Raw genomic sequence first — 15,504 nt, 5'->3', positions numbered from 1 at the left:
CAGTCACTGTCTTTCATCATGCAGTTGTTATTTATAAGTGCCTTGAAAATAAATGTCCCACAAGCGGTGTGACTTAAATCATTACAAAGGCGAGTATTCACTGGGCTTTTAATTTGAGTAACAAAAACCTTTTTCAAAACATTACTATCGCAAATTCTTCATGTGATCTGAGTATGATTCCAAGGGCTGTATTGAATCAAGTCGTGGGCCGCATACGGCCCCTAGGCCGACCCTTGCCCCGCATTAGAGTAATTGTCATTCCTCTTCATTTGTTCTGTTGTATTGTTGTGACATGTTAAGGTTAAAATCTAATAGTTGTGTAGCTTCAATGAGGCTAACAGAGGTGTATGAGTTTCTCAAAAACCTCTGCATATCCTAAAGTTGGAAAGTAAAGTATTCATACCCCTTAACCTACTCCACATTTTGTTGTGTTACAGCCTGAACTCAAAATGGATTCAAAATAGTTTTTTTATCACCCATCTAAACACACAAAACCCCATAATGTGAAACATGTTTTTATAAATGTTAGCAAATTTATTGAAAGTGACATAAAGAAATATCTCATTTACATAAGTATTCACACCCCTGAGTCAATACATGTTAGAATCCCCTTTGGCAGTGATTATAGCTGTGAGTCTTTCTGGGTAAGTCTCTAAGAGCTTTGCACACCTGAATTATACAATATTTACACATTCTTTTTTTAATTATTCAAGCTCTGATAGCCATTTTCAAGTATTGCCATCGATTTTCAAGCTGATTTAGGTCAAAACTGTAACTAGGGCACTTAGGAACATTCAATGTTGTCTTGGTGTGCAACTCCAGTGACGATATGGCCTTATGTTTTAGGTTATTTTCCTGCTGAAAAGTGAATTTGTCTCTTGGTGTCTGTTGGAAAGCAGACTGAACCACATTTTCCTCTAGGATTTTGCCTGTCCTTAGCTCTATTCCATTAATTTTTTATCCCACCCCAAAAAACTCCCTAGTCCTTGCCGATGACAAGCATACTCATAACACGATGAATCCACTACCATGCTTGTAAATGTGAAGAGTGGTACTCAGTGATATCTTCAAATCAAATCAAAGTTTATTTGTCATGTGCGCCTAATACAACAGGTATTTCACCTTACAGTGAAATGCTTACTTACAGGCTCTAACCAATAGTGCCAAAAAGGTATTAGGTGAACAATAGGTAGGTAAAGAAATAAAAACAACAGTAAAAAAGACAGGCTATATACAGTAGCGAGGCTATAAAATAAAAGTGTTGGATTTTCCCCAAACATAACACTTTGTATTCGGGACATAAAGCTAATTTGCAGTTTTACTTTAGTGCCTTATTGCAAACAGGATGCATGTTTTGGAATATTTTTATTCTGTACAGGCTTCCTTCTTTTCACTCTGTCATTTCGGTTAGTATTGTGGAATAACTACAACGTTGTTGATCGACCCTCAGTTTTCTCCTATCACAGCTGTTAAACTCTCTAACTCTTTTAAAGTCAACAATGGCCTCATGGTAAAATCCCTGAGCAGTTTCTTTCCTCTCCAGCAACTGAGTTAGGAAGGACACCTGTATCATTGTAGTGACTGGGTGTATTGATACACCATCCAAAGTGTAATTACTAACTTCACAATGCTCAAAGGGATATTCAATACCTGCTTTTTTTGTAAAAAAATTCAAGCAGTGTGAATACCTTCTGAAGTCACTATATGTGTAATCAGCAATGTTAATATTATAAATATTATATTACAATATCTAATATGCATAAATATCGAAGCATTTTTTAAATATGCACTGCACAATCTTAACAGGGGATTGAATGTATTTTATTCAACAAGGAAAAAGGGCTTGCAGGGCTGGATTCAGTTTCAGTTGACTTCCATTCAGCCTTCTCCACACAACGGTCAATCTATGCATGCGCTCCACTGACCTTCCTCGGACATCCTAACAGTGAGACAGGGAAGACTTTATATAAGCACTCCATTATCGTCACTGGGCTGCACAAAGCAATCAGGTGCTGTTGCAGCGAGAAATTGCCCATAAAAACGTTCAGACGCCAAACACTTTAGCCACGAAACCCAACTCGTGCCTTAAACCCAAGGGGACGCTCCTGCACTTCTCATTAGTATAGGCTCTGTCCACGCTGTTCAAACGGTCATCAATCTTCCACTTAAGAAATCAAATCAAATCCAATGTTATTTGTCACATACACATGGTTAGCAGATGTTAATGCGAGTGTAGCGAAATGCTTGTGCTTCTAGTTCCGACAATGCAGTAATAACCAACGAGTAATCTAACTAACAATTCCAAAACTACTACCTTATACACACAAGGATAAGATATGATAAAAGGAAAGCAAAAAAAAAAATCTAAGCAAGTCAACCACTCTTTGCTGTCTGGATCTGTGTGCAGCATCTATCTACCCTCCCAGTGGCCACATTAATTATGTAATGTTTATTGTAATCTACTACTACAATCTACCATCTGTCATGTTCCATACTGTTTGGACCTACAGCACATCATTAACTTGATTCTACCCTCCTCCGTCAGTTATTGTTACGTTTGAGTGATTACTCGTAGAATGCAGCCATTCAGTCATAACCTGTGCCTTGTGGGCCAGTAAACTGCTTGCTTGTGGATATTGCACAAGTGTTTGACTTTTCTATTACCCCCCACTAACCTCCCAGGCCATCTTTTCATCTTAAGAGAGAGGGAGCTCTCCTTGTTTTTTACTTCACTACCCAGTTATGGTGTCTGAGGAGAGATGAGAAAGAGGCGTAAAGGCTTGAGGCTGGATCAAAACAAAAGGTGCAGCACTAGACCGTTTTCACTGGGTCATGGATGATCCAATAATCCGACAGTTTACATGTATGGTAGGAGGTCCTAAACATGATGGTTTTCTTCACATTCACTTCCCATATACACTGACTGTATAAAACATTAGGACCACCTTCCCTTTTGCACTCAGAACAGCCTCAATTCTTCGGGGTATGTACTCGACAAGGTGTTGAAAGCCTTTCACAGGGATGCTGTCCCATGTTGACTTCAACGCTTCCCACGGTTGTGTCAAGTTGGCTGGATGTCCTTTGGATGGTGGACCATTCTTGAAACACACAGGAAACGGTTGAGCTTGAAAAAACCAACAGCGTTGCAGTTCTTGAAAACACTCAAACCGGTGCGCCTGGCACTTACTGCCATACCCCGTTCAAAGACACTTCAATCTTTTGTCTTGCCCGTTCACCCTCTGAATGGCACACTTACACATTCCAAGTCTCAATTGTCTCAAGGCTTAAAAATCCTTCTTCAACCTGTCTCTTCCTCTTCATCTAAGCTGATTGAAGTGAATTTAACAATTTACATTAATAAGGGATCATAGCTTTCACCTGGATTCACCTGGTCAGTCTACGTCATGGAAAGCGCAGGTGTTCCTAATGTTTTGTCCACTCAGTGTATATCTGCAATATTAACTGCACTCTCATTGTATTTAATCGCCGCCTGGAAACACAAACCCTAAAAGAGATAAGGCCTCTTGAATGGACAGCAGCGAATCAGATCGCTCTGGCGATCAATGAAATTATCCGCTTTTAATGAGCCCCTCGTTGCTGCAGGACACTGGTTGCCCCCAATACTCGTCACAGGCCCCCGGCCCCCGGCCAAGACACCTGGTTTGGCGGTGAGTCATCAATGCCAATCACTTCAAGTCATCCCTTGATTATCTCCACATGCTAAAAGGAGCCTGGGGGCCCAGATGCATAAAGCACCCCTTCTGCCCTTTAACTACAGCGTAGCGGAGAAGATCGGAGTGGCAACACAGCATACTGCCGCCTGGTTGGATCCAGCTCTCTCTCTGGATCCCAGAAAAGCACAACTGTTGCCATGGCATGAGAAGAGCTTTTAATCATAAGCTGGAAAGCAAGGCCTCCCACCATGTGTGTATGAGTACCTCACATACACATACAGAGTGGTTCCATGCTAAAGATTAACCATCTATGCTTGCAGGGCCACGTGGCGCTAAATGCTAACTATCTAGCTTGTGGGGCCGTGTGGCGCCCATCCCCACTGGGTACTGCTGTGAGCTACGCTCCACCGGCCCCATGGCAGTGCAGGATCCTAGAGTCCTGGAGCAACAGAGGTCACATGGTAGACCATTAGGCATGCATATGACACATTGATTGCTGACTAAAAGGGATTTGATTGTTCATGAAAATATATAATAACTTAACCAGCTAATATAGTCAGTCACTTGTTATGCAAGTATTAAGTGCTAGGCAATTATGAAAATGGTAGCCCCATTACCTCTACGAGAGACAACAGACAGATCCCGGGGGAGAGTCACCTTGTACCTCACCTCTACCCTGCCAGGTTAATTGCCCCCTCGTGGATTTATAGGCATTTACCTGAGAATACTTCTTAGAGCAATGGCTACGATACAGTACACTCTCTCCCGGCTTTGTTTACTTTAAATTAGGCCAAAATACACACCCACCAGGTTATTTTCGTTCTCACGGCAAAACAGGAAGGATTTCTCAATGAGGATAAGGCCAAGGTAGCTAATACTGTAGGTAGGTTCAGTGGGTTCAGAGGTGCAGAGGCTATTCATTCTACAGGACCTCTAGTCTTCTGCATACAGCATGACTTATCCCCAGAGCGTATCTAACCTCACTATATAGTAATGGGGGGTTGATATCAGACATCACTGTGTGGGAACACCAGCCTCTTCAATCCGCAGCTGAATTTCCCCCCTCTCTTACCATCATAACTGTAAGGGAGTGTGAAGCAATGGAGCCCATCGGACAAGGCCATTTGTCACTGATTTGAGTTGATTTTCGACTGTGCCTCGTGAGAGTTTTAATCAGAACATGCTGTTCTATATAATACATTAAAACAGGAATTATTTGTCTATAATTATTGACTATAATTGTTGATAGCTTAGCAAGAGCACATACAGCAATGTGATGAACACGACTGGCCTATTTAAGATGTGTGATTTAGGATGACATACATCAACACCGACTCCAACTCTTAGTGTGTGGAAGTTCAGTTTCAACAAAGACACAGAGCCAGAATTTAGCTTTGCAGACATTAACCCATGAGGTTGAGCATCTCTGAGCAGAAATTGAATGGTTGATCCATCCACAGACGATATAGTGGTCATTCCTTCATATATTGGAATAGACTGAAATACAATTGAGTCAAAATCTGTCTCAAAGGCTCCACACGTTATTTGTGTTAATTATTTGAGCAGATTTGCAGTCATGTTTTTCAAGCCCCAGCTTGGCATTTCAGGCACGAGAGAGTGGGAGTTCTGCATCTATGCTTCTTTTATTCATTCATCCTTCTCTTTCTACCTATCTTTCTCTCTGATTCTCTGCTGGCTCACCCTCCCACCTTCTCTTTAGCTCTGACAGTGTCAGGGATGTTGATGGATCCAACTGCATGTGACAGTCTGACATATGAGTGAATACGATGGGCCTAATATGGTGCCCTCTGACAAGCCTGTGGAAAACATCGTAATACTCAGTGTGATGGAGCCTGAGACACAACAGCAGTCTGCCTCCCATCCAAACAACTGATTAACCCTCTGTGCCTGACTGTGTGTGTGTGTGTGTGGGGGTGGGGGGGGGGTCGGTCAGGGTTTCTTTTGGGGTCGGGGTCCGGGATGATCATGTCTTCTCTCTTTGCTCTGTATCCACCTACACATATCAGTGTGGCTCCAGAAGGCACAGCAGCACTCCTTACAATTAAAAGTTCCCCTACTTTAGCAAAAGTTCACCTCAAAAACAGAAAGCAGACACAAAAATGACATTCCCTCATCCGACTGCATATGTAGTGCCTACGAGAAGACCTGTGTGTGTGTAAGGGATATGGTGAACCTGTGCAGAGCAGAGGAGGAGGTGTAGTAGGAGGAAACAGGCAGTGCACCAATAGGTGGCACTCTATCCTTTTTTGACCAGAGAGGAGGGTGACCCAGTGCTTTGGAGCGCATGGGCGTCCTGTGGTTTGGACCAGAGGACAAGTGAAATTAGGAAATCTCTCTCTCGTACCCGCTCACACTCCTCTGCCCTGCGGCTTCTTTCAGGATGTTGGGACAGAGGAGATAGAAGGAGACGGGGGCTTCTTTTACAGTAAGAACAGCCCTGCCACACTACCGTCATGAATGAAAAAGACATACGCCTGAGATGTACTACACTGGTTTATGTTAATCTCAATTTCTCAATCTCCAGTTCGGTTACTTTGTTTCATTCCTACTAAAAGGGCTGAAGGGACATATTCTTGGCTTGCCACATTACCCCTCCCATAAACAACTGTACAATACATTTCTATCTGACTGGTTGAAAGGGATGTTTCATCATGTCATACATCATGTTCTGCGATGTGGGTTGTGCATTTGACAAGGAAAGAAACACTCAAAACATATTTTGACTTTATTCAACATGATAATATACACACAATCCTGAGGGAAAGTATTGAGGAGATTGTTAGTAAAACGACAGAATGTCTAAACACCAAAATATTGTTTTCTATGGCAATAAAAACTGTCTCCAAGGGAAAATAAAAACAAGTGGATTTTAATGTGCTAAATAGAGAATATAATGATATATAATGCCTTGCAAAAGTGTTCAGATCCTTTGGATTACTTCACATTTTATTGTGATTTAAAGTGGGATTTAAAATGCATTTAATTGTCATTTTTTACATCAATAATCTATACTAAATACCCTGTAGTGTCATAGTGGAAGAACATTTTTTTATTTTTTTATTAAGATAGAGATTCAACTACAAAGACCAGGGAGCTTTTTGAAAGCCTCATAAAGAAGGGCAGTGATTTGTAGATGGGTAACAATAACAAATCAGACGTTGAATATCTCTTTAAGCATGGTCAAGTTAATTATGCTGTGGATTATGTATTAAACCACCCAGACACATCAAAGATACAGTCGTCCTTCTGAATTGAGCTGCAGGACAGGAATGAAACTGCTCAGGAAAGTTACCACGAGGCCATTGGTGATTTTAAAGTTCAATGGCTGTGATGGGAGAAAACTGAGGATGGATCTACATTGTAGTGACTCCATAATAATTACCTAAATGACAAAGTGAAAAGAAGAGTACAGAACATTCAAACAAAACTTGCATGGGAAAGGGGGATACCTAGTCAGTTGTACAACTGAATGCATTCAACTAATTTGTGTCTTCCCCATTTAACCCAGCCCATCTGAATCAGAGAGGTGCAGAGGTGTGCTGCCTTAATCAACATCCACATCATCGGCACCCAGGGAACAGTGGGTTAACTGCCTTGCTCCGGGGCAGAATGACAGATTTGTACCTTGTCAGCTTGGGGATTTGATCCAGCAACTTGTTGGTTACTGGCCCAACGCTCCTACCCGCCAGGCTACCTGTCGTATGCAACAAGGTACTAAGGTAATACTGCAAAAAAACACAGCAAAGGAAGACTTTTTTTGGTCTAAATTCAAAGCCTTCTGTTTGGGGCAAATCCAACACAACACATCATTGAGTACCTGCCTCCTTATTTTGGTATCGGCAAATACTGGGGAGGTTACCATGAGAAAAAGAAAGAGGAACATCCTCCTGTTTCAAAATCCGTCTGTTTCAGTCTGCTTTACACCAGACTGGGAAAGGAATTCAACCTTTCAGCAGGACAGTAACAATAACAACAAAAGGCCAAATCTACCCTGTAGTCTCTTACCAAGAAGACAGTTAATGTTCCTGAGTGGCCAAGTTACAGTTTTGACTTAAATCTGCTTGAAAATCTATGGCAAAACTGGAAAATTGCTGTCTAACCATGATCCCCAACATCTTGACAGAGCTTGAAGAATTCATAAAATAATAATGGGAAAATATTGCACAATCCAGGTGTGTAAAGCCCTTACAGACTTACCCAAGAAGCCTCGATGCCAAAGGTTTATCGAACAATTATTTACTCAGGGAGCTGAATGCTTCTGCAACGACTATATTTGAGTTATTTCATGTTTATTCATCTAGAATTCTTCTTTCACTTTGACATTCGAGTATTTTGTGCAGATTGCTGACAAAAAAATGTATAATTAAACCAATTTTAATCCCACTTTTGTAACACAATACAATGTGAAGAAATCCAATGGGTCTGAATGCTTTTGCAAGGCACTGTATATACAAAAGCTGCAATACATTTCAGATCAGTACAAATATTTAACATAATAGCCATACATCAAGCAGGATATTTAAGACAGGAAAATAAAAATATAAATCTATAACTACAGTAATCATGAAATATTCACATATGCACACAAAGACCAACGTGTTACCATATTGCTGCTTCATTTTCACATTTCACATTTGCTTAGCCTGTAAAATAAAAGCTAGCAAATAACAGTGGTTAGGAATCAATGTGACTCATGCCTGTAGTGAAATACGATATTGAGGGGGCGGTAGATGTCATGGTCTTCGAGACACAAAACCCCAACACTCCAAACCCCTAACAAGGACACTGAAGGGTCACAGGTCATGCTAGTGCTTGTCCCCCATAGAGACCAGTAAGTTTGCCATAAGCAGGCAGGTTGAGGTTGGAGAAAATCAATAAGGTCTCCAATACAGCCCCCTCCATCTTCCTTTTCCATTTAATTCAACTAAATAACCAACTCAATAGGGCTATACAGTCAGAACTATACATCAGCCACTCCTCTGCCTTTTCCTTTAGGTTCAGCCAGTCTTATTCAGAGGCAACTGTCAAGACGTCCCTTCCAGGGCTTGCCAGTGTAGTCGGAGCTGAAATGTTCTGTGTCCTCAGACTCCACATCAAAAGCAGAGAAGGAAGGTGCAATTTGAAGGCAGTCCATCTAGTTTCCCTTCGCAAAAAAACATCACTACAGTATCTGGGGGAACATGGAAAGAAAAGCGGAAAGGTGTAACGACCGGATGGAATATTAATGGACTTTATCATAAAATCAAAAAAGTCAAACAGATGCTTGATGGTGCTGATAAGTGTGTTGATAAAGCTGCAGTATGTGCTGCAGAGAGAGAGAGAGAGAGAGAGGCAGCCAGTGGAAAGACAGTCATGAATAACCAATAAACACACACATATATGAACGTGGGATATATTTAGATGGCGCTACTCTGTGGATTTAATCATTTACCTCTTTCTTTTAATTGGAAATAGTGCATAATTATATGTAAATTCAGACCGAAGTTAATGAATGCATTTGGCATGGTGCATAATTGCTTGTGAGAAGATGCAGTTCTAAATTAAATGTAAATCTGTCATTTAATGAATAATTGCCAACCACAAACCACCTTAGCATTCTTTCATGTCCAATAACGACAGATACAATTACATAAAAGTGCAAAAATAGAAAACAAACAACAACACTGACATTAAAGAATATATCCATTGAATGAGAGGCGGGCTGTTGCCAGGGAACTATATTTGTATTCTGTGATACGCCAAACATAGCCAAGTAAAGTTAGCAAGGAGAGAACATTGTGTATTCATTAAAGGCCAGGGTTTAGTTTGAGTTGGTGGATGCCAACAAATACAGGCCTTGTGATTGATCTTTGACCTACGTGGAGAGACCGATGATCCTTGCATTTATTTGGATTTGACTGTCTTACAAGATTGTCCCTGTGAATGTGTGTGTGTCTTTGGGTGTGTGTCTTTTGAGTAGTTCTGAATATTAAAATGTATGTGAGGAACCAAGAACAACTCTTTGACGATTTGGCTTCATCAAAGAAATGTTTCATGAGAGGAGTGAAAATATGCCAATGAACTGAAAACCGAGAGCGATTGCAAAGTTTAAATTGGGGGGGAGACAGTCAGTCAGAGTGGAGGCAGTGCACAGTACTCCCCTCAGGTGTGTTTTCCAGTACTGTCCAGGGTAGACGCAGCCAGGCCGTGTATTGTTTCACACAGACGAAGTGACTCCGCTACCTCCAGTCCTGTGGCAGACACTCCCTACTTTTAGGAAAGTCCCTCTGTTTCAGACAGGGACCGGGAAGGGGCAAAACACTTGAAAGAGAAGTGCCAATGCACATTGTTTCTCTTCAGGGGGAAGATGCAGCGGGGTGTGTGTAAGAGAAAGAGATTGAGTACCTGTTTGAAATAGACTGAGAGCCCTGGCCCATGAGCTATGATAAAACTTGAGCTCCCAGGTCAACAGTTGGCAGAGCACATCAAATCAGTCACACACTGAAAGGAAAAAACAAAAAACAATGTACAGAGGCAGCATCAAAAAGAAAACCTTGGCAAGCTTCTCTGTCATCTATCCAAACGGTGAGTGTCCTTGTGTTTGTTTGTTTGTGTGTGTGTGTGTGTGTGTGTGTGTGTGTGTGTGTGTGTGTGTGTGTGTGCACGTGTGCATCCGTGTGAGATCAGGGAGGGGGCTCACTCCAGGACGGGGCTCACACGCTGTCTCTGTAACAAAGAAAAAGGAGAGAAAATAAGAACCCAGAAACGTGCGGTTATAACTACAGTCCAGTTAACAGAGACATTGCTGTGTGTGTGTGTGTAGTAGAGGGTGTACTGAGGGGGTTGGAGAATGCTTGTGGGCAACATGTGACACATTTTGAAAAGAAATAAAGCTCTGCTGTCATCTTGTGAACGCAGGAGGGAGATGGAGTGTGTATTAGCACACACAAACAGCCCAGCAGCCAGCCAGCAGTGTGAACCGCCATACCGGAGGTGTTCTAATTTCATTCCCTCCCAGGGTTGGCATGCAGGGCCCTTATTATTTGAATCAATCCCTTGCTCATGGGCTGTCGACAAAGACCTTGCGAAACTAGTCCACCTCTTTCATTCCTTTCCTGGGAAAGTCTGCCAGGTATTTGACACCTACGCCTCCTCTGTCTATGTGTCAAACCGAGGGATTATTCGGAGCGAGCGCTCAGCCTTCCTCAACCGTGTAGTACTGCATTTGGTGTGGTCAGGAATGCCTGTTTCCGGTTTCCTATGGGTGTGTGTGTGTCTGTGAAATGTAATCAGAACCACAACTCTAATGATCTGTGTGGACAACAGCACTAGGAAGGAATAGATCCCTTTTGTATTGTCTTAGATGACTTTTTTTGGAAAACCACTGACTAATCAAGATAGGGGGATGCTGTGCCAAGCACGATGTCCTTTTTAAAAGGAATATGGAATAGGAATATCTCATAAAAGAGATGGGAAATTGAATTCACCCTGACATGCCTGAAGACTTTCCCAGTGAGCAGTCATGGCAAACTATTTGCTAGCGTACATGGATCTATAAATATTCATACTTCTCTGCCTGAATAAACACACAGCCATACACACACATGTAACATGCACGTAAATACACACAAACGCACGCAAGCGCACACACACACACACATAGGGTCAATACTTTCCCCTGGGGCTATAAAGACAAATATGTAAAATTAGGATTACAGTTTTACTGGCCCCTTATATTATCTGCCTGAGATGCAGTAATTTAATGATCATTAAACTGAAGCTATAGCAAAGGCCTATGCTAGAAAACAGGAATTTAATTAGAAATTAGATTTTGTGGTTTTGTTTTATGAGAGACCAGGAAAGAGCTATTTTTCAAGTCTGGAATAAAGAAAGCTTATTGCCTGTAGTTAGCTTTAGCTTCCACATGACATGTGCAGTGAGCACTGGGCTCACAGAAGCCCTTTGCAGCAAATGTGTTTCCTTGATGTCTGGCCTAGATGGCCCTATTCATTAAAAAGCCACACAAGGCAGGTCTAGTCTGGGTACCAGTATTTTTAGCTAACATTCCACTCCTTGTCACTCCATGTCATTGCCAAAGCTCCTCAACATTCAATATGCAGCGGGATTTACAGCAGAGTTGCTCATTGGTTGTTGGAAATAACATTAATATTTTACTGTAAGCAAGGGAAATGGTTGTATTTTGATGCCTAAAATCAAAGCAAAGAGGTTTTGTGGTTGCAATTGCAGTATGTATATAGTTAGATAATTTAGATTGGCATTTGCAACTTTTGAAAAGACTGGTTTCATTTGGAAAAAACAGAAATGGTTGCTTATCAACCGTATACCAACTTATTCTGTGGAGAAAAAAAAGTGTGCCAATATTTCATTAATCGTTGTGACTGGACAATAGCTGTGAGGGTTATCGAATCAGGATCAATTCCTCTGTTATCCTCTGTTGATCATTGTAAGACAGTCTTACCATAGATGTTCAAGCCAATATAAGACAAAACTGTAACTAGGTCACTCAGGAACATTTACTGTTGTCTTGGTACTGGAGTGAATATTTGGTCTTGTGTTTTAGGTAATTGTCTTGCTGAAAGGTGAATTTGTCTCCCAGTGTCTGTTGGAAAGCAGAAGGAACCTTTGCCTCTAGGATTTTGCCTGTGCTTAGCTCTATTCCATTTATTTTTATTCCAGAAAACTCCCTTGCTGATGACAAGCATACCCAACATGTTTTAAAATACGAAGAGTGGAACTCAATGATGTGTTGGGTTGGATCTGCCCCAAACAGATCCGGACAAAAAGAGAATTTCCTATGCCACATTGTTTGCAGTTTTACTTTAGTGCCTTGTTTCAAACAAATCAAATCACATTTTATTAGTCGGTTACACATATTTTGCAGATGTTATTGCAGGTACAGTGAAATACTGTCTAGCTCCAACAGTGCGGTAATAACTAACAATACAAAACAGTACACACAAATCCCCAAAATAATTTGGCAATATCAGAATGAGCAATGTCAGTCCGGAATATAAATACATACAGTGCCTTCAGAAAGTAGTCACACCCCTTGACTTTATCCATATTTTGTTGTGCTACAGCCTGAATTTAAAATAGATTAAATTGAGATTGTGTGTCACTGGTCTACACACAATACCCCAGAACGTCAAAGTGGAATTATGTTTTTCTAAATTTTAAGAAATATATTAAAATGAAAAACTGAAATGTCATTAGTCAATAAATAGTCAACCCCTTTGTTTATAGCAAGCCTAAATTAGTTCAGGAGTAGAAATGTGCTTTACAATTCACATAATAAGTAGTTTCACTTTGTCATTTATGTAAGTACTGTGGAGTAACTACAATGTTGTTGGTCCATCCGCAGCTATCTCCTATCCCAGCCATTAAAACCAGTTAAATGTAACAAAATGTAATTTATGTAATCCCCCAAATAAATGATTTATCATGAGAGGGCCATAAACAATAACTTGTAATGCTGCATACCCCGAGAAAAGGTACAAATTAACCCTTTTTGGAAAAAAATACAAATTGCTGAGATGTAGTCCCGTTTGAGGACACAAGCTGAAGTACACAGTACAAATATGATGCAAATATGAAAATATGAAATATTTTATACAATGTATTTCATATTCAAGAAACTGTATGAATAAGGCTTAGAATTACTTATAGTTAGTTGTCATGACTTGCCCTTTTGGGTGAGGATCACAGGCACCAGATCCCCCCTCATCCCATCCCATCCCCCTTCTCTATCTCTCTCTCTCCCACCACAGTTTTACGACGGTCGTAAATACCTGCAGCAAAACTCTCTCTCCCACTCTTTCAGATATGGAAGTTAAATCCCTTTTTTTTACACAGAGAGAGACGTTGCAGTACGGTAACATCAAAGGTTGAGTAATGAAACAATATTTCTGTAATCCAAACATTTGGAAGGGACCGTGGGTACTTAAAGAACAATCATGTCAAATTCATTACTAATTTGTGAGGTAACTAAGGATAGTAGAACAACATAACTGTATCTCTGAATGTGTATTTTTTCCCAGTGATCAGATTCACATCTAGATGTTGTGGAACGTATATGATTAAATATGAAACTATTTGTGAGAAGATGTTAGCCTCCTAAATTAAATCATTGTTATTCATATAAAGTCTTGACCAGTCAGTGACCACACCCACATGAGCACAGACATTATGTCGGCGTCATGCAACACACCCTTTTCCCAGAGTACCTAAAAACCCACTTCTAGCGAAATTAACATTAGTCCAGAAAGCGGAAGGATGAGAGTCCCCACATTGAAATAGCTACCACTCGATAGACCAGCGGGACCGACAGTGTGAGCTGGAAGGTACGAAATGCTTAGACACTCTGAAACTTTCAACAAAGAAGAAGAACATTTCTATAGACCAAAGAGCATGGAGCTGTAGCTACATGTTGAAATGGTTGGCAATTTAAATGGCTACCACTCTATAGACCAGTTACGTGCAGCACCAAATACATTACAAATGGTTAAGAAAACTACAAAACTAAAGACTACACATTCACAGTCTGCAGCTGTATATGTAAAATATCTAGGAAACTCGACCAAAGACGAGAGAAGAACATATCCCTAACAAATGAACATTGGTACGTCTGACGTATCCATTATAACTGACACTCTGAGAAACCTGAGAAGCTCCAGCTACAAAAGACATTGTGACTTCTGGGGAACACAACCAGAGACTTCTGATGAATTACTCTCCACAGAAAATGGACCGGGCGGTTTAAACAGAGAGAGACTACAAGACATACAAGCGTAAATATGTACATTGCAATTATTTTCGAATGAGAGGCCGTTCAGGTGCAAAGTATTAGCATTTATATCAACTGTATGTAGTGAGTCCATTCTGTCTTTCCCGCTCTTTATCTGTCCCCACCCTTTCCATTGTCTACCAAGCCATCATATCGGGTTAGTTCACAAGGGACTTTTCATTGACTTATGTAGCAATCAATGTGGAAGCTATTCTGTTTGTGTGTTCATTTAATTCTGTGTGATTATTTAGTTACTTAGTAAATAAACAATTAAGCCAATTTGTATATCGCTGATTCATCATTTATGCTAGGGTTCGTGCAGATATGCAAGGATTTTGCGACATTCAGAATGAGACTGAAGGTAAATAACAATTAAATAATGACTGATTGATGACTGAAACGTGAGAGATCTTTATATCTTTTGTTTAATACACTTTTTCCGTTGTGCCCCAAGATTGCTAATGAGTTAATTGTTACGAGGATTAATTTAATCATTGTAATAATTAAACATAGTTAATTGACGTGATGAAATAATTGTCAACACATTAATGAACATAGTTGTGTTCTAATTTGATTATACTAAATTTAGAAAGCCAATAAGATTGCACCTTTCTAATAACTGTAAAATACACAAATGTGCACATTTTCTAAAGGTCTCTCTTGATCAAAACATCTGACCCCATCACTGTGATCATCTCACAGAGCTCTAGCTTGGGTTCCTGAACTCATTAGGAACTTGTATTTCATCTCATATTATAGTTGTCCGTCTATGACAAACAGAAAGTGTTTTTGATTTAAATCTATTAATTATTTTAGATGAATGGCTAATAGATCTCTGAATGGGATATAGTGATGAAACCACTCTCTCCTGCTGCACTACAATATAATGAATGCAGGCATGTGGTTTATCAGTGCCTGTGATGTAGGGTTCAGCCAGAAGTTGATGGACAGTCAGAAGAGCAAATTAAATGGTAGAAGGGACATCCCAGCTTCCAGTGGTTTCAGATTTCACATCCTACGTCATGT

General features: G+C 40.5%; 1 protein-coding gene across 2 annotated transcripts in view; it reads right to left on the bottom strand.

Annotated features, from left to right (window-relative positions):
• Nucleotides 1-6,402: 6,402 nt before the first annotated feature.
• Nucleotides 6,403-15,504, bottom strand: part of LOC110537754 (gamma-aminobutyric acid receptor subunit alpha-6) — a 38,491-nt gene continuing 29,389 nt past the window's right edge. For both annotated transcript variants that reach the window (XM_021624117.3, XM_021624118.3), the window contains one exon: nt 6,403-10,400. In XM_021624117.3, coding sequence (XP_021479792.1) covers nt 10,388-10,400 — 13 coding nt within the window. In that variant the 3' untranslated portion in view covers nt 6,403-10,387. The remainder of the gene's footprint in view (nt 10,401-15,504) is intronic.

This window comes from Oncorhynchus mykiss, chromosome 12, assembly GCF_057628025.1.
Source record: "Oncorhynchus mykiss isolate SJ-2025 chromosome 12, ASM5762802v1, whole genome shotgun sequence".
Classification (NCBI taxonomy): domain Eukaryota; kingdom Metazoa; phylum Chordata; class Actinopteri; order Salmoniformes; family Salmonidae; genus Oncorhynchus; species Oncorhynchus mykiss.
Note: the sequence above shows the minus strand (reverse complement) of the source record. Positions and strands in the feature narration are given on the sequence as shown.